The sequence below is a fragment of the Myotis nattereri genome, assembly GCF_964212035.1.
Source record: "Myotis nattereri genome assembly, chromosome: 8".
Classification (NCBI taxonomy): domain Eukaryota; kingdom Metazoa; phylum Chordata; class Mammalia; order Chiroptera; family Vespertilionidae; genus Myotis; species Myotis nattereri.
Window position 1 is genome coordinate 75,568,180 of NC_138083.1, and position 19,965 is coordinate 75,588,144.

At 44.7% G+C, this 19,965-nt stretch overlaps 1 protein-coding gene across 1 annotated transcript in view; it reads left to right on the top strand.

Moving 5' to 3' along the window:
* Positions 1-19,965, top strand: part of FHOD3 (formin homology 2 domain containing 3) — a 383,665-nt gene that overhangs the window by 273,256 nt on the left and 90,444 nt on the right. Inside the window, exons 11-14 of the mRNA XM_081097145.1 lie at positions 10,766-10,864; positions 14,163-14,495; positions 15,123-15,197; positions 19,024-19,137. Coding sequence (XP_080953271.1) covers positions 10,766-10,864; positions 14,163-14,495; positions 15,123-15,197; positions 19,024-19,137 — 621 coding nt within the window. The remainder of the gene's footprint in view (positions 1-10,765; positions 10,865-14,162; positions 14,496-15,122; positions 15,198-19,023; positions 19,138-19,965) is intronic.

A 19,965-nucleotide genomic window follows, 5' to 3' on the forward strand; every position in this document is an offset into this window, starting at 1 on the left:
ATAAAGCCCTAGGAAATGCTGAAACCGAGAACTCACCGTCTTTCCCCTTCAGTGAACCTTGAAACCAGTTGTCTTCAAGTGTAAATGTTTTTAAAGCTCGAGTGGCCTTTCCCAGTGTGATGTTTCAGGAAGAGATAAGCGATTTACTGTGGGAGTGCTGCTGGGCACACTGCACAGAGAGGAAAGGTCCTTGTTTCTTTGATTTGCTTTGGGAATTTTCACCCTGAGGGTCAAGCCCATTTCCTATAACGCACCTCCCCCCACACACACTCCACCCCCCACCCCCACCCCCACCCCCGCAGTGTTCTGAATGCTCACAGTCCTTCCTAGAGGAGCTCGATTTTCCTCGGCACCTTGTGGAGGGACAGGTGTGGGTGTGGGTGGTCCTGCAGAGCCAACCTCTCTCTATATATCCCATGGAATTCCCAGGTCCCTTTGCAAGTGAGCAGAGACTTCCCAAGGATTGCTAAGCTGAGCTGATTGAATCCCATCATGGAAGAAGGAATGAGATTATCTTTGCTTGACAAGAGTCTGCATGTGGAGGGAGCCTACTGGTAACTCTTCACTGAGGAAGGTTGAATGAACAGGGAAACAGCCCTGAAAATGTGGATGGAAGAGGCCAACTCTGCCACAATGAAAAGGAGGACTGCGCAGTGATGCTGGGGAAGCACTTTGCAAGGGAGCCCTTTGGACAGGCCCCGCGAAAAAGGGCCTAATGGCAGTCTGGTCTCACACCACGTGCTCAGCATGCTGACAGTGATCACAGAAGCATCATATCCATGTTAAAAAAATACCCATTTCTAAGTGAGTGATGTTTATGGTTCAGAACCAGATCAGAATTAACATGGGCTATTGTCTTGGTTCAAGTACGTCTTGTGGTGCCCCATACCAAGCTGTCATCAGCTCTCCTGGTGGGATGGGGCCTCGGTGGGATGGGCGGGGGGTGAGACCTCCTAGACTCCCCATGCACATGGATGCAGTGAGAAGAGGCATCGATGTTCAGGGGAGACTCTGAAAGTAGGGAGAATTGTTGGCTTCTTTCAGTCCTTAAATGGAAGAGACATTTTCTTTTTTGAGCCACAAAGAAATGATGGTAGCAGAGGTAGCAGAGCACGGTGGTCAGGAGCTTGGGTGCCAGAGTTGAATTGCCTGGGTTCGAATCCTGGCTTACTAGCTGTGTGACTCTGGGAGAATTCCTTAACCTCTCTGTGCCTCAGGTCCTCTTCTGGGAATGGAGTAATAATAGTATCTACCTTGGCAGTTCCCATAAGGATAAAATGAGTGAACTCTGTGGAGTGCTTAGCATGAGAGTACCCGGCACAGAGGTTGTTAAATAAATAGAATAAGTAGGTGACTGCAGGCCTCTGAGTAGAGCCTGCTTTTCCTGGAGAGATCCGAGGGAGGCAGAACCAAGCAAAGATGAAAGAGCCTGCCCCTCACCCTCGGACAGTGGCCTGCAATGGGCAAGGAAACCTGGGCACATTCGGGACAGGCATCTGCAGCCTAAATGCCTTTTGAGCATCTTGATGCAGCGTGCTTCCCGGAGACACAGAGCTCAGGAAGGAATTGAGGGGCAATTATATCACACCTCCGGAATACCCAATTACAGTGTTCACACCGCCCCGGAGAAATCACTTCATTCCTGAGGTTTATTTTTCCAGCGTGTGGTTCTGGTTTTATAAACATGAGATTAAAAGTTGACTAGAGATGAGCCCCCACAAGGCTGTGGCCGGTCAGGACCTGCTGTTGCAGGCATTTCTCTCCTAGAGGTCTCGGGTGGGCGGGCTGAGTCGGGTGGCGGGGGCATGGCTGCGTGCCAATGGCAGGCCTTCGGAACTGGACTTGAGAAGATATTTTTCTTTGTTTATATTTTTTTCACCTGTGAAAAGCTTTGTGAAATTGCCTTTGAATTCTAAGGATAAATCATTTTTATCAGGAAAGGGAGGGAATATCATGAAGCAAAGATGAAGTACCTTTATGCTTGTTAAAACATGGCTGGGACTCGAGTCCACATGTGTAGTAGCTCATGTCTGTAAGCATCTGAGCAAGCCAGCAGCTAGGAGACAAACCCCAATCTTGCGCATCTTATTTCACAGTGAGCTTACGTTGATGGACTTCTTTTTCAGTGTTGACATTCTATGAACTTTGATATTATCACTGTCCTGCTTTTATTGAGGCAGGAATACTAGCTCATGAGCTAAAGGAGAGCTGAATCATACTCATTCATTCACTATTCACTCAACTCATATTTTCTTGTGCCATCCACATTCTTGGTCCTGAGGGTACAATGGTAAACAAGATGCTTATGAAGCGTCCAGGCTCATAGGACAGTGCACACATAAATATTGTAACAAGGCAGGTGCAGCTTTGGAGGAGACTTTTGAAAGGAGCAAATAGGGCTGTGTGGTAGAGAGCAACAGGATCTAAAGGTATGACCTTGAGGGGAACTTGCAGGTGTGCACAAGGACATGCACAGGGGTTGTTCTTACAGCATCACTTATAACAGCAAACAATTGGGGAATGGCTAGGTAACTAAATCATGCAATAGCCATACAATGGAAGGCAACCAGCATTAAGAAATGCACCATATTGTAAGTACCAACATACTAGTCACATCAATCGCTGTGTAAAAAAATGTAGAATAATATGTCTAATTTTTTAAAAGATTTTTTATTGGTTTTAAAGAGAGGAAGGAAAGGAGAGGAAGAGAGAGAGAGAAGCATCAATGCAAAAACAAAATATTAATCGGCTGCCTCCTGTATGTCCCCCACCAGGGATCAAGCCTGCAACCCGGGTATGTGCCCTGACTGGGAATCGAACTGGCAACTTTTCAGTGCATGGGGATGACAGCCAAACAACTGAGCCACACTGGCTAGGGCATGTCTAATTTTTTTCATCTGAAAATTTATATACCAAGTGTATAACAGTGGTTACCGCTGGTCAAAGGGGACTTAATTTTTATTAGTAATATTATAGTTTCTTAAAGGGAGTTTGGATACTTGTAGTTTAATATTAATTTTAAAGAGTTCTTTAGAAAAGAGGATAGTGGGATGGGAGTCATCCAAGAAGCCTTCCCAGGCATTGAGGCTGAATCCTAAAGGATGAAAAGAGCTGCCTGGGCCGATGCAATGCCGTGTTCAATGGCAAAGGGAGGGAAAGGCATGATGTACCCGGGTAACTAATTGGTGTCTCAAGAGACAAGGCTTCTGAGTGTGGAGGGGGACACAGAGGGGGAACAGAGATGAGATGAGGTTGCACAGTAAGCAGGTCAAGTCATGCAGGGTCTTAGAAACCACAGCAGGGAGTCTTGTTGTTGTTTGGTGTGCAGTGCACATCTGAACAGATGCCTGTCTGCCTGGTGCGATCAGATCAAGGTGAAGGAGGGTGGAAACAGGGACACCTGTTTGCCATTGATGCAAAACCACTGAAAAACCTGGGTAGCGTGGACTAGGGCAGTTGTCCTCAACCCTGTGGACATGCTCAGTCCACACCCCCAAATAGTTGAATACAATTTCGGAAGCCTTCACGTTTTCAAATAGTGTATCGTAAGGGTGAGGATCACTGATTGCTATTGACTGCGGAGGGGCATGCAGAGGTCGAGGCATGCGTTGGAAAGGCAGTAGGACTCATTGCTGAGTCTTGCAGGCCCACCCTCCTGGGCCAGGCTGAGCCCAGAACTGTTTGGGACACTGTGGGAGCCGTGGGAGTGTGCGGGGCAACATGCGGACCTGTGATATGTGTCCAGTTCCTTTGGTGAAGGTCTCTCGATCATTCTGGCCCTTTGCCACTTTTTTCTCTTACTGTAATCTCCATTTTATAGAATTCATTCTTCATTGGCATCCACACCAGCAGATGGTCAATGAAGTAGAAAGCAAATGTTACCCAAACAAGTCCATGTGGTCACGGTTGGTAATTTGGGGCATGACTTGAGAGGGGGAGAAAATAGAAAATGAGGTTGTTGGGAAGAACACTGGCTGAAATAGAAGATTTGGGGTTTATCTCTAGATGCCAATTATCTGTACTTTATTACCATATTATGAGCTGACTGTGGTGTGTTGAAGTCCAAAGCATGTCAAAAGGCAATTAGAGTTTTAGAATCAAACTGAGTCACGAGTTAGAAAGATATTACTGTGTACTGAAACTCAGACATGTTTGGCTTCCTCGTGGTGGGTTATATTTGCTATCTGCTGCTTAATTAAACACATACGTATTATGTCTCTTTCATTGCTGACTAGGAGTCCTTCACTCTTTAGTATCGTTTTCTTCCCACTTGTAAAAATACATAACACTGAATGTGTGCAGGGAGTACCATTTTTTGAAACACTTAAAAATGAGCTTGACAGACAACACACATTAAACTGGGGATTAGACTAGTGATTGGACAACTTCCAGAGTTAGGAGCACTTGTCTGATAGCCGCACGGTGTTGTTTTCTCAGCTATCACAGACCCCCAGAGCTGGAGGTTCCCATTCTGCGGTTGCACTTTACTTTATGGGCGAGATAAGAGAGCTCCAGGGTCTCAGGGTAGAGCCAAGCCAGTCACAGGGCAGGGCTGTGTTCACCTCTGGACGCTGCCACTTGGCATCCCTGCTGTGTCCAAAAGTTCATAGAGAATTTCAGTCCTCAGTCATCCTAGTGTCTCTTCTGCTCTCTGAGACCTCTCAGGGACATTTAAAGCAATTTACTAGTATCTATGACGGAGACTAAAGGTTTTTAAAATCATAAAATCAAAGTACATACAAAAGAAAGCAGTGAGGCATCACAAGGTCCTTGGTTATCACTGGATTGAATTGTTTTATACATGAATAGATCTGCAACTCGGCTACTAAATTGTGTTGTTGTTTTTTTCTCCTATTGATGTTTATACTCTACAGACTGGAATTCCATTATATTAAACTACTCCATTTTTTGTGTGTGTGTGTTTTAAATATGTTTTTATTGATTTCAGAGAGAGGAAGGGAGAGGAAGAGAGGGATAGAAACATCAATGATGAGAGAGAATCATTGATCAGTTGCCTCCTGCACGCCCCCTACTGGGGATTGAGCCCGCAACCCAGGCATGTGCCCTGACCGGGAATTGAGCCATGACCTCTTGGTTCCTGGGTTGACGCTCAACCCCTGAATCACACCCGGCTGGGCAAACTGCTCTGTTTTTAGCAAAAAGAATATGCTGGATCCATTAGTAGTTCATTCTAAAACAAAATAGCAAAATAATGGTTTCTGTATTAAGGTTCTGTTCTTGGGTATATTCAGTATCCATGGCCTGGACCGTATATTCCTCCTAAGCTTTGCGTGCTACAGGGACAATAAATACTTTCCTGTCTAACTTTGGGTTCTCACCATGGAAACAGCAGCGTAACAGCTGGGCTCTGTTAGATGTCTTTTCATTCTCTTGGCTGGCAAAAATTTGTAGAGGGAAACTTTTCTCTCTCTTTGGTGGACAACAAAACGCTATTTTTGAATGAAATCACTCCTCCAGTTGGTCAAATATATGTCTTAACTGGTTAGGATCACTAATTGGAAATTTTAAAATCTCATCTTGGACCCTTGGTAACCTAGAAACAGCCTTAAAGTTAAAAGAAAGTGTGAGTCACTATGTGGCTGAGTTCAAACTCCAGTTTCAGTATCCTCTAACACAGAGCAATGCAGAGGAGCCCACAGGGGCACTTTCTCTGTCATAAATTTAACAAAATAGTTGTATGAAATATTTTTTCATCTCATTATGCTCTTTCCCATGCATTTTACAGAACTAAATAGGGCATTTAAAATGTCTGCATCTTATCTAAGCCTACTGCAAAGCTTTTTAACTAGTTGCCACACACGGGTCATACCTGTGTCAAGACGGATTCCCTGAGGGGCACCAGGCAGGTCTCGGGTGACTGGGGCACCGGGAAGGTCTCCTGGGGGCCACACACAGCTTTGTCCTTTACTGAGCTGTGCAAATGGTATTTTGTCGGCTGTGCTATGTGAGAGGAGGATCGAGAAGCAGAGTTCAGGAGACTATTGCTCAGAAGGAACAGTGCAGCGATGATTGAGTGATAAAGACAACTTAGATGCTGCTTGTTTCATGGAGTAGCCTGCATGGTAGAAAGGACATGGGCCTGGACATTAGGAGACCAGAGTTCTTACTGGCAAATTTTGTGATCTTGCCCTCTCTGATCTCTTCTTTCCTACCTGCACTGTGGGGAGATCTCCAGGGTCATCTCTCGGTTCTTGCCAGTCTTGTTCTTAGACCATCCATGCAAGTTTCTCCATGATGAACACCATGCTAGGTCCACAGTACAAAGCACTGCAATAGGCAGCAAGAACTTACTGGATGTCCCTGGGGGGTGGGCCCACTAGAGAAAGAGAGGAGGAGTAACTCCAGACAGGGAGAGTGGCTCCTGCAAGGACCCCAAGTTGACAGGCCCTTGGTGTTGGGCAGATAGAGCAATAGACCAATAAAGACTGGGTGTGAATGTTCATGAAGGGAAAGTGTGACACAAAGTTGGAGATAATGGGGGTTAGAGCAGGGGTCCTCAAACTACGGCCCACGGGCCGCATAAAAATATAAATATTGTATTTGTTCCCATTTTGTTTTTTTACTTCAAAATAGGATATGTGCAGCGTGCATAGGAATTTGTTCATAGTTTTTTTTAAAACTATAGTCCAGCCCTCCAGTGGTCTGAGGGACAGTGAACTGGCCCCCTGTTTAAAAAGTTTGAGGACCTCTGGGTTAGAGTATTATGTAGGCAAATTGGATGTGATCCTAAGGTTAGTAGCTGTGTGAACAGGGGAGTATCATGTACAAAATCCCATCTTGTCCTCTGGTCAAATTTCTGCTTGGCCTTTTGGGTTTTGCTCCAACAGCACGTAGAAGTCTTCCTCAGTCAAATATTTCTGGGTGCAATTAGTTGTTTAATGTCTTTCTCCGTTACGGGCCTGTAAACTCCAAGGATGGGAACTTCTTTTAACCACTATACCCCAGCATCTTGCCTGTAATAAATGCTCAATAAATATTTGTTGGACAAAGGGAGAGAGAGCTCTTGCTCCATAGTTATACCTCTTTGCTTTTAAAAAAATTTGTTTTGTTACTCATGGTGGGAAATCTCTGCACCTTCTGCTCTAAAAAAAGTGAAATCTATGTTAAACATTCTAATTGTTCACAGTTGGATTAATCATAATCCTTGGTTCATGATCCATTGTCCTCTTTGGTCCATGTGTGGCCCTGTCTTTATTTATTTATTTTTTATATAAAATATATGTATGAATATAAAGGATATCAGTGAGACTGTGGCCTCACTAAAAACCCAGAGTATTACCCCTAGACCACATTTATCTGTGTACTCCCAACTCTCCCATCTCTGGACCTGGGTAACCAGCACTCATAAATATTGTTTATCATTATCTTATGGGTTTATTATTGGTTTTTAGGATTATCAGACATATATGTATAACCAAACAATATATTATACACTTCTGCCTTTTGGAACTTTATAAAAAAAGTATAACATATTTCTTCTTACACTTGTTTTATTTTCTTCACATTATGCTCTTAATATTCATCCATAGAGTCACATGGAGCTGAAGGTCATTCATGTTCACTGTTTGGAATACCACAGTTTATTCTTTTTCCTGTTGGTACATATTTGGGTTGTTTCCATTTTTTGGCAATTACATGGTTTCTGCGAGTGTTCTTAGACTCATGTCCTGGCGCACATGTGCTTCTGTACTGCAGGCAGTTTTTCTCAGCTTTGACACTAGTGACACTTTGGACCAAGCCCTTCTTTGTTGTGGGGGCTGTCTTTTGCCTTATAGGTCATGACATCTAAGGCTGCTAGGTGACAGTAGCACCCCATCCTTAGGTTGGACAACCCAAAATGTCTCCCAGGGGGACAGGATCACCCAGGTTCAGAACCACGGCCTTCGGGCAATGCCACTTCTAGGGGATATGAATCAGGTTCATAATATGAATGTTTAACTTTACAAGATAGCACCAATTATTTTGCCAAATGACATGAAATTTGGGAAAGTTAAGTTGTCTTTGAAGGAAACTGACTCTTGCAGAATTGGTCAGGTGGTTGGGTCTCTTGCTTTTCCAATGTAAAAGGTGTGACCTCCATGGAGTTTGGGACTGTGTATGGTAAAAAGGAAAATACCTGATGAGTTCAGAACAGACCTGTGCCCTGGAGTAACTCTTTATCATTAAAAATGAGTGAAACACCCCTAGAGATATTTGAGAGCCACATGTCAAAGACCCCAGAATTCTGTAGTACAAATATAAACAAAATTAAGTTATAATTTAAGAGAAAATTCAATTAGGGGAAAAGTAAATTATTTGAACTAATTCTTCAGTCTTAAATATTATCACTTAAAACATCATTCTGTTTGACTAATTTCATCATAGGATGAAACTAAATAAAAGCAAGCACAGAAAGTCCTATGCTCTTCAAGAGGGTATTTCCTTCTTCACTGCTTGGTTGTAGGGCAAGGCCAGTGCTTTGACCATAGGGCATCCTGGAAGTGGGCCCTCCCAGGGCATCATTGTGCTGCCTGCCCTTGGTCCTTCCCTTGGTCCTGATAGCAAGCTGTGATACACACAAGACCTGGGAAGATTTATTGCAGGATCAAATGTTGAGCCTAAAGAGGAGCCAGGTTGGGAAGTAGCTCAGGATTGCCCTCTGCAAACATCTGTGGGACAACTACATGCAAGAAAAAGGGCTCAGGAAGATGGAGCTTACACAGGTGGAAGTTATAAAAGGGGGAGCGTTGCTGTCAGTGCTGTGGAATGCTTTGCAGAGTACTGTGTCCTCGTCCTTACTGAATCAAGTAAAGTTTTGAGTATCCACTGGTGGGATGTTAGAGATTTTTTCAGAGGGCCCAAAGGACAGTAATGATAGAGAGAGCTAACAGCTAAAACAAACAGATTTGTTCACTATATGCCACACCTTTTCAAAGTGCTTTACATATTAAGCACTACTCCTAGGAGGCAGGTACTTTGTTGGGATAAGGAAAGTGGGGCTCAAGTTCAAACACCAGGAAGTGATGGAGTACAACCCAGGCAGCCTGGCTCCGAACCTCTCCAGGTCGAGCAGACTTTGCTTCTACATGACTTCACCACCTGGGGAAGCAAGTGAAATCAAGTCATTTTGGAGGGAGAGGCTCCATGTTTTGTTTTAAAGAGGAGAGACCTATTGGGTGGCAGGATAGAGATCTGTGGGTCCTGGATAGACTAAGCGTAATAACACCTGCATATTTCTGATCAATCTGAGGGAAGGTGGCCTCAGGCTCCATTGGGCATAGTTTCCAACTAAAAAGTACCTGATTATCATCAATGGCAGATTGGATAACTGGATTGTGGCATATTCATATAAGGGAATGCTGTGTAGCAATGAGAACAAATGATCTTCAAGTGCACATAACAGTGTAGACAAAAGAAGCTGGACATGTAGGATTCCTCTTAGATGGAGAGGAGAAGAAGCAAAGCTAACCTGTGCTACTTAATGTAGGGGAGGGAAGCAATTGGAAGGGAACATTGAAGGAGTGCTAGGCCTATGGATGCATCTACTTTAGAAAGTAGAGGAAAAAAGAAAAGAAAAAAAAGAAAGTAGAGAAAGGACACTATGAGAATGCAGAAAAGTTATGGTGGGAGAAGTGGAATGAGAGATTTGGGTGAATGGGGGCTTGTGGTCAGATTTCCCAAGCGGGCTAGTCCGGTGTCATGGTGAGAAGGACCAGTGTGTGAGGGGCTGAAGAGAAAAAAGGTGAAGGTCACTGAAGCTCAGGAGTCAATTCCTTTGTCAAGGCATGTAGAAGCCCACATGGCCTCAGGTAGGTATTTCATGTGGACAGTAACATAAATCAGGTGTTGACAAAATTTAGAGGCCAAAGGAGGGTAATGATTCAGTTTTAAAGTCTGTACTTTTCAGCTGCAAGGGCAAACCCCCGTTCAACTATCTGTAGCAAAAATGAGAATTTATCATCTTCCATTAGTAAGGCAAAAGTACTGGATCCAGGTTTCTAAATTGTCACGGGGGCTGCTCTTCTCTCTCTCTCTCTCTCTCTCTCTCTCTCTCTCTCTCTCTCTCTCTCTCCCTCCCTCTTTCTCTTTCTCTTTCTCTCTCCAGCTCTGCTTTTCTCGGGTCAGCCTCACTCACAGGCAGCCTTCTTCCCCTAGAAATGATAGGTGACTACAGACTTTGAAGGCACCAGGAGAAACCCAGGGGTGATATGGATTGACTCCACCTAGACCTCACATCTACCCTTGAGGTGGATCAGCCCTCCCTTCCTTCCCCTGCGAATCACATTCACTGAGAATGAGGGAGTGACATGCAAAAACCATAGATGCCCATGGAGGTCAGTGCCCTGTGGCCTGACCCTCAGTGGTTTCTACTCAACAGTGGTGCAGTGGAGAGGTGAGGACCCTGCTTGCTGCAGGAGCTGGGCCTCACCACGCACTCCCTGCGTGACTCTGTGTGGAGGAGGAAAACCACAGAAGAGTCCTGCCAAGGCCAGAAGCTGCTCTGAATCCCGGGTGGGGTGCAAGGCAGTGGCATCCAGCCAAATTGACAAAGAAATTTGGCCTGTGCTGGGTTATTGCATCTCCACCCCACACTGAAATTTCCCCATCTCAGAACTCTCTTCCTTTCTCCTAACAGACTGAATGTGCTCTTTTCATTTCAGCCAGCTGGAGTGATTTCGCCTCATCTTCCTGTTTGTCTGTAATGCTTATCTCACTTCTCCATCTTGTCTCTGTGTGCATTTCTCTTTTCCTGGCCTCTTCTCAGGGATGAGGAGGAGGAGGAGGAGGAAGAGGAGCAGCCAGTCACGGAGCCCAATTCAGAGGAAGAGAGAGAGGATGATGCCCCCTCTCAGGGCAAGGACAGGTACCAAGGGCTGGACCCTCCCAGGCCCCCACTAAAAGTCCCAGGCTCCCTCCTAATGAATGGTTTGCAGCCACCTGTCAGTAGTCTCCTCCCTTCCTCACCAGCTTCCCCCAGCAAACCTTTACTGACCCTATACCCAGAGCCACAGAGTGATTAGTCTGTAGAAATCACAGTGCATGTGTTCATGACAGAACTTTATTTTTTCACTCCAATACAGCCTTCCTAACCATGCTTTGTGGAAAACTCACCCAATTGGTTTTCTTCCCACTGTTCCCTCCCTCATTAAGTACTTTGGCTCAGTCAGCTTGACAGAAAATTTTAACCCTTTCAGCACTGTACTAAAAATAATTATGTGTGTTTCCTTCTTCCTACTAATTTTACCAGTACAATATTAGCTAAAATGTGTGGGTAACTACCGTGTTTGAATGATGCAAGTTTGTTTTTTTTATCAAAGTGGACAGGAACACTTTTTATCCACTAGAGCAGTGGTTGGCAAACTGCGGCTCAGCAAACCGTGGCTCGCGAGGCACATGCGGCTCTTTGGCCCCTTGAGTGTGGCTCTTCCACAAAATACCGACTTCTGCACATGGGCCATGAAGTTTCAATCGCACTGTACATGCGCGCCCGCACGTGGTATTTTGTGGAAGAGACACAGTCAAGGGGCCAAAGAGCCGCATATGGCTCGCGAGCCGTGGTTTGCCAACCACGGCACTAGAATATAGAAAAATTTTTTCAGTATTTATTTTTATGCCCAGCACAACTAACATACCTCTAGGGTCCTTTGGAGAGTTTACTGTTCTCTGCTCATCTCTCCAAGGTGCATTCTTTCTGTCTTTAGTCAGTGGTAACAGACATAGGCACCTTGCAGATGTTCTTTTCCTCCACTTAATTGGCTATACTGCAAATTGACACTTTTACAGTTAGTTTTTTCCACAAAAAGCAAAATTAAAAGGATCTTGGATGAATTAGGGTAAAATCATTCTCTTACTAACTTCAAAGTCAATGTGATTCTTTGCTGCTGTGGCCTCATTCTCCAGGTCACCAGCACAAATAAAAGTTCTCATGTAGGCCCCTTTGACACCCTTAGACTCCCACCATTCCTATGGGTCATGGAATGCTCTCTGAACTGACAAACTAATGATTGCTTCTCCCCTTTGGAAATAACTGGGAAGAAGCCAGCAGGTATGGAGAGAGGAATGGAATGGCCTGGTGACAGAGAATGAGCCATACATTTCAAAATGAGAGGGCGAGAAAGGTGGGCATTCATCAGAGCTCCTAGCTCATGCCGAGAGCCCCGCTTTGCGATAGTGACTTTTTAGTTACAGATGCTCTGGGAAGGGAGGAGGTTTAATTGACAGTCCCCTTTGAGGTGAAAAATTAGTTACAGGAAATTATGTAGACCCTCAATAAATACACAGGTATGGCTCCCTATGTGCTGAAATGTGCATGTCCTGTCCCCCACCCCCCTACACACACACACACACACACACACACACACACACACACACACACCTTCAACCTTCAGTGACTCACATAGTTCAGCACCTATGGACCAGATGGAAGAATGTGGCCAGAATGGGTAGCTTTCAAAGGCAACCCTGCTGACATTTTGCTGTCTTTACATAGGATTGTTTGCACAGTAGGTGGTTGTTATCCGACCCTCTGAAGTGTTTTTGACATAATGCCTGACGCTGGAGGGTGTCCTTGATCAGACACTAGTCATGTTTTTCAGTTTTAGGAAGTAAGGTGTGCATATTGAACACCAGGGCTCTATTTAGATAGTACCATAGTGTTAATTCACATCAATCTGCATGCTATTTGTTCCCTGGTGTAAACTTATTAGACTTTAAAGTGGTGGGAAGATCCTGCTTGCTTCTGTGGGTTTGGTGTCTTCTGCTCCCTCTCCTTCCTGCTGGCTGCTTCTTTGTGTGTGCCCACCATGCATACCTATCACATGTGCCTGCTGTGTGAGCCTACCAGGCATACCCATCAGGTGTGCCTGCTGTGTGTGCCCACCATGCATATCCATCATGTGTGCCTGCTGTGTGTGCCCACCATGCATACCCATCACATGTGCCTGCTGTGTGAGCCCACCATGCATACCCATCATGTGTGCCTGCTGTGTGTGCCCACCATGCATACCTATCACATGTGCCTGCTGTGTGAGCCCACCATGCATACCCATCATGTGTGCCTGCTGTGTGTGCCCACCATGCATACCTATCACATGTGCCTGCTGTGTGAGCCCACCATGCATACCCATCATGTGTGCCTGCTATGTGTGCCCACCATGCATACCTATCACATGTGCCTGCTGTGTGTGCCCCTCATGCATACCCATCACGTGTGCCTGCTATGTGTGCCCACTACGTGCCAGGCCTGCACTGAGCACATCAGTGTGGTCTCACCTTCCCATTGGGCCAGGGCAACTGGCATGTCCCTGCCCTTATATGTAGATGGAGCTCAGAATTTGAGGTAGGAAAGAAAACAGCCCATATCCCATTCCCAAATGGGCATGGCTGGAGTGAGGTTCTCTGGGAGAGGGGCCATAGCTTTGAAAACTGCAGAGTTTAACACAAATTCTTCGAGTTGAGGAGGCCCTGGGAAAGTGTGAAATGGACAAAATGTGCTCTCCGCACACTGGCCCCTCCTTCCTGCTCTTTGCATTCCTTGCTGGCGTCCCTTTCCCTTTTCTCTCATCCATACCTGCTCTCAAGAAAGGACGAAAGGAATGAGTGAAGTATGGGCTGTAGGATGTCACTTCCTCAAGACTAGGCTTTTTAGGAAGAGGTCTGATACTCTGTTTGACCAAGACAAAGCAGTGAGGTTCAAATTGTGGTACCAACACAGCCAGTGGGGAGAAATGTGTGTGTGTGTGTGTGTGTGTGTGTGTGTGTGTGGAGGGGGTGGGGGGGGACTGGGGGGGGGCTGGGGGGGCAGGGCTTAAGGGCAGATGCAGAAGAGCCTTTGGGGTTTCATTAAATCCTCTCCCAAAGGCTTGTATGCCCATAGGCCCAGTGGGTCTTGCCTCCCAGATTGGCAAGCCCAGGGTCCCAGGATTACTGAGCAAACCAAAGCGTCAGTGATGGGCTTTCATGCTGCAGTTCCAGGAGCTCAGCTGGACCCTGAAGTAAGTGGCCATAGCAGTAGTGGCTTTGTACATGCTTTTTCCTCTTTGCTAACTTTTGCTCGCTCTCTCTCTCTCTCTCTCTCTCTCTCTCTCTCTCTCTCTCTCTCCTGAATCTCCTTTCTTCCCTTCCTTCCCTCCCTTCAATTCTTTTCCCTGTGGGGCCAGCAGCCAGGCCAGCCCTGCCTCAGAGCAGAAGCCCACTGGGCAGGAAAGCCCAGCCCCTGCTCCTGCCTCCAGCACCACCTCCACCTCGCAGGGAAAGCAGCTTCCAGCCAGCACTGCAGGGGGGAGCCCCTGGGGCAGCGGGTCCTCTGTGCCTGCCCTGCTGCCTCACCCCACCCCTGCCTCTCGGACCTCCACACCTGGCCCCCCGAAGGCATCGCAGACCATAGAAAAGCTGCCCTATGTGCCCCACAGCCCCTTCCACCTCTTCTCCTATGACTTTGAGGATTCACCCTTATCCACCAAGGAAAAGGAAGCCGAGGCCCAGAAGGAAAGCAGGTAGATCAGCCTGTGTGGGCACCCGCGTGAGATTAACCCGGGGGTGGAAGCACAGCCTGTTAACCGCATCACTTGTCTTCTGCTGATTGTGTGGATTTGGTTAGCGCAGAGCGCAGCTGTGGCGTGAACTAACTCCCTGACCACTCACTAAATACCTACCAGTAGTTAGGCACGATGCACAAGAAAAGTGTCATCTGCTCAAATTAATATACAATTACTAAAAGTGGAAATTTTTCCCATTTTCTTTTTTAAATATATATTTTTATTGATTTCAGAGAGGAAGGGAGAGGGAGAAAAAGAAACATCAATGATGAGAGAGAATCATTGATCGGCTGCCTCCTGCACGCCCTCCACTGGAGATCAAGACCGCAACCTGGGCGTGTGCCCTGACCCAGAATCACATCTGTGACCTTTGATTCTTGGGTCAATGCTCAACTGCTGAGCCACACCTGACTGGGCTAAAAATGGATTTTCAGTGTAAAGTTTGAAACTGTGCATGGTCTGACCTAATCGATGCACCTCACACCCACCTGTCTGGCTTGGGTCCTTTTGACCTGCAGAGTTCAGCAAAGTGCGTAGTCAGCTTCCCATGCAGCGTTTTGAGTGGGGCGCTCTTTCCTTTAACAGTGGCTCTGACTCCCTCCATCTGAGCACATATTCTGCCTCTGATCCTTACAACTTCCGGTCTTTCTCTTCTAATAGGTGGGTGTCTTTATTTCCTTTCCCTTTTCTATAGCTTTCTTGTTTTTATTCTAAATATGCATTTTTCTTTCAAAGATTGCTCATAGCCTCCCATGAGATGGCAAACATTGCAGTTGGAATCACTTCATGGACATTAATACAATGACATCACTTAAAGTGTGAACACTTCAATAATTCTTATAAAAATTGGAGAGGAGGGCAGGGGGAGAGAGGTATGTAAGTCAACACTACACAGGGAATTTTCAGCAGTGCCTGTCAGCTTGCCTGTGTGTCTGCCCTTCACCGATACCTGGATTGGAAACTGCTGCAGAGAAGGGAATGGGGAACAGAGGGTTGTATATTTTGAGCAATCAATTGTCCAAAATCAATTACTGCTAACGCTGGTGGCCACTCCCATCTTAGAATAATAATAATCATTGCTAACATTTATTGAGCATTTATTAAGAGCCAGGCCCTGTACTTTCCATAAAATTGGTGCTTTAAAGTATCACGTAACCATTAAGAGCTAGGTTCTATTGCTCGCCCTTATTTACAAAAGAGGAAACTGAGGCACAGAGAGGCTGGATAAGTGGAGAGTGGTTTCCACACCAGGCAGCCTGCTCCAAAGCCTGGTCTTAATCTGTACATCATATAGGCCTCTCTCTTAGGCAGTCTGTCCCTCTGTCTCCTTTGTGGACTCATGGACACAACTCCTAATCCCAGGCCTAACCTGGCCATGCCCTGCCTCCAAGAGTCTGTGGATTCCAGTTCAAACATCTCCCAATTACAAGTTCCCGACCAGTCTCTTCCAGATTTAACAGTCTTGGATTATTGTCATTTTCCCCACAATGTGTATGGATTGCCTCCAACGTGGCTTGTTTGCCCTCTGAGAACAGGATCTCTGTGCAAGTTAAGAGCTGTACGCTTCACTGGAATAAAAATATCTTGGCAACCGCATTTCCCCCAGCAGGGTGGTGTTTGCTCATGATGGCGATCCAGGACTTTCTGGTGATGGTCTCACAGCCTCTGATGGGGCTTTCCTGGGACCCAGGTTCCTCAAACTTGGTCTTCAAGCTTCACTACCACTTACAGCCCTTGGGGGAGGGAGCAGTAGAAACATATAAATTGATGACACGAATATACATGGAAATTGCGAAAAGCAGCCACGTTTGTGAATGAGAACTGACTTAGATTGAACTGAGAAAAGTTTATAATCTTTAAATATTTGACAGGAATTTGAATACTGTCTAAATATTGTTTGTTCCCATTAATTTTCTGATGGTTTTCGTGGATGACTGAAATTAAATGGGTTATACTGGAGATCAACCAGTTAGTCATTGAAAATTAGAAAAATAAAAGAAAACTGAATAGTGAATTGCAGGATCCAGTTAGTTTCTCTGAAATGAAGAAGCAAAACTGGACAGGCTGTGAGGTATTTGAATTAATTGCTCGCCATAAGAAAGACCAAAGGAGGAGGGAAAGCATTTTGCTTGTCTTATTTCCATAGCATCATTTAAACATAATTTTAGTAAAATAATCCTGTTAAAACAGTTCACCCGATGCCCACTTTTGGTCAGAAGGGACTTGTTTTAGTTGTGTAGAATAACCAGCCGGGAGTCCAGGCAGCTGGGACCCAGGGTGAAGCCTGAGCTCAGGGCCAGGCCCCCCAAGGACTCAGCTCCAATTAGGGGGCAGCCTCCTTCCCACCACATCTCGCCTTTTGCTGCCTCCTCCCTTCTCTCCCTCTTCTTCGCTCCTGAGCTTTTCTCTTCCTTCTCTGCTTCTTCCTATCTTTGTATATTCTTCTCATCCTTTGCTTTCCTGCCTTCTCTGTGGCCTGTGGTTTGGGCATCTTCTTGAAAAATCAAATCAACACTCAGGGAAGCAGTGGGACATGTAGAGAGTGTTGGGTTTTTTTAAGAGAAGAGAAAATAAACGCCAGAAACCAAGTCCAGCGAAGGTGGTGTGTGCAATGAGCAGACGATGAAGTAACACTGTGGATCTGGGTCCCCATCTGCCCGGCGGAAGGCCTGGTACTGAGCACAGGCCTCACATGTGGTAACAAATAAGCAAGTACGGGAAACAGCCAGCACACAGAACTTAACAAGGATAGATTTGGGGAAATGGAAATACTTCATTTCTCATTATAATTGTGTAATTTATCAAGAAAAACTGACATTGCCCTAACCGGTTTGGCTCAGTGCATAGAGCGCTGGCCTGCGGACTGAGGGGTCCCAGGTTTGATTCTGGTCAAGGTCATGTACCTTGGTTGCGGGCATATCCCCAGTAGGGGGTGTGCAGGAGGCAGCTGATAGATGTTTCTCTCCCATCGATGTTTCTAACTCTCTATCCCTCTCCCTTCCTCTCTGTAAAAAATCAATAAAATATATTTTAAAAAAAGAAAAACTGACATTTTATCTCTTACACTTTTTAAAATAGATGATCTGTTTTTTACACTTTTTTCTACACAAAGTTGTGATCAAACTTAGTGTATATTATATCTTGATGTTTTAATTCAGCCCACATATATATGTAGATATGAACATTTAGATATATACATTTCCCATGTTATCACTTACAAAATTGGTAATAACTTCTAATGGTTGCATAATATTCCGTTGATGAGTAATATATCATACTTTCTTACCTATTCTTGCATTGTTAGCTAGTTGGGTAGTTTCCAGTTTTCACTATGATCTCCATAATGTTCCCTACATGACATTTTTTTGTACATAAATAACCATAAGCGTTATGATAACTCCCCAAAAGTAGACTTACTCTGTCAAAAGATATCTTATTGAGTGAGGTCTAATTGCTTCCCAGAATGGTTAGTACTGATTTCTGTCGGCAAGAGTTTGGGCTGGACTCAGCGTGTACAGGAAGGTCTTTGTGCACTTACATCATAGTGACCCTTGAGGTCCCAACTATCCAAATACAAATGGCCCTTGAGGTCCCATATCCCCAAATACAAGGTCCCTAACTGGTTCAGGGGAAGGAGTGGCTGAGTAGTTTGAGAGGCAAAGTTCTCTGAATCTTGTTATTTGTAATTAATCGTGAGTGTCTACCCCAGGCAAGGGCTTCAAATGCTAGTTTGTGTTCTGGGAATTCACTGAGTAAAGATAGCTAAATACAGCCTGCTAAAGGGCATCTATTCTGAAAAACAAAGAAAACTCTAGAATTCTTCAAATCCTGAAACTTATAAAAGATGATTGTGAAATGATGAAAGCTCATTTAAACCTAGTGGCTGTAATGTTATTCCTGGGGAAATATTGAATGAAAACATAGACACTTGCACCTTTTAGCAACAGGCTAACCCAGAAGCCTCAGGGACATCTTATTCTTCATCACCAGCCACACAATGAGATTATATCTAATGAACAAAATTGATTCAGAAATACCTAAAGCAGAATTTTTAATCAGATGTTTCTTTAGCCAATCATCTGGCATTTTCTACCAATCTTGAATGGATTTAATGCTAATTGTACCACTGGAAAGGCAAGAAAACTCTTCATGATTCAAATGAAAATAATTTGGATTCTAATTTATGTTAGCAAATAGATTGACTGTACATGAGTGCCTTATTAAACCCTTTGTCAGAATCCTGCTGCTTAATGGGTTTGGACTTTGGGAACCATCTCTAATGAGAAATAAACAAAACAAAACAGTAAATCCGTGTGTGTGTGTGTGTGTGTGTGTGTGTGTGTGTGAGTGCAATCACTGACAGTGTTAGCATTACCAGACCTGTTTCTCTTGGAAAATTTAAGATAATTTGCGATTCCTTATTTACTGACTTATACTCATTTCTCTGTCTCCCCTTGCTTTCAACTTAATTCTCTGCACTCTTTAGATACAACAACTTTGGCAACCACTCTTATCACTCTTCAAGACCTTCGTCTGGATCCGCTGTGCCCACTGCTTCTACATCATCTCTTCCAACCCCCCAGGAGCCCAGGCTGGACAGGTGGGTCTTATCTTATAGGGAGCATTCTGATAGCTTCACTGTCTTCACATAAAGGGGATCCATTTGATGAAGAGTGCCTAACGGAAAAGTGTCAGTGAAAGTATAATCTGGAGTATTTTCCTTTCCAGAATATAGTCCACAGGCAAGACTGTTTTCTTTCTTTCACACTATTTAGTAAATATTTTATTGGAGATATTTTGTTATTATTATCTCATCTCCCTACCCACTTTCCATGGAAAGTATAGAACTATTTTTCCAAAACATTTAAATGTAAATGATTTGATTCACCCCTCAAAAGCTATTCTAGATCTAGCGTAAGCTCTGCAATTTGTCTTATGCACATCAATTTTCACCTCTGAATGATTAATTCTGTGTACATCGTTAGTGGGCCCATTAAGGTGTTGTGTAATTAATCCAGGACCTACCAGAAGAGAAAAGAATTGTATGGGTCCAGGGAAGGAATTTAACTTGGCAGGAATATTAGACCACCAGAAATTACCTTACTCTTACTCCTGATTACACAAGGATGTGTTCACAAGGGAAGGGTAGGTAGGACCTGTAATTTTAGAACAGTTGAAAACAGTTACCCTTATATGGCAAGAGTGCTGAGTTAGAGAACACTGGCTAGGGCCCCAACTCACTGGAAAGTTATTGCATCCTAAGGGTAAAATGCCAATTCTGCCAACCCTTAAGTTAGACAGTGGTTCTCAACCTTCCTAATGCCGCGTCCCTTTAATGCAGTTCCTCATGTTGTGGTGACCCCCAACCATAACATTATTTTCGTTGCTACTTCATAACTGTAATTTTGCTACTGTTATGAATCGTAAT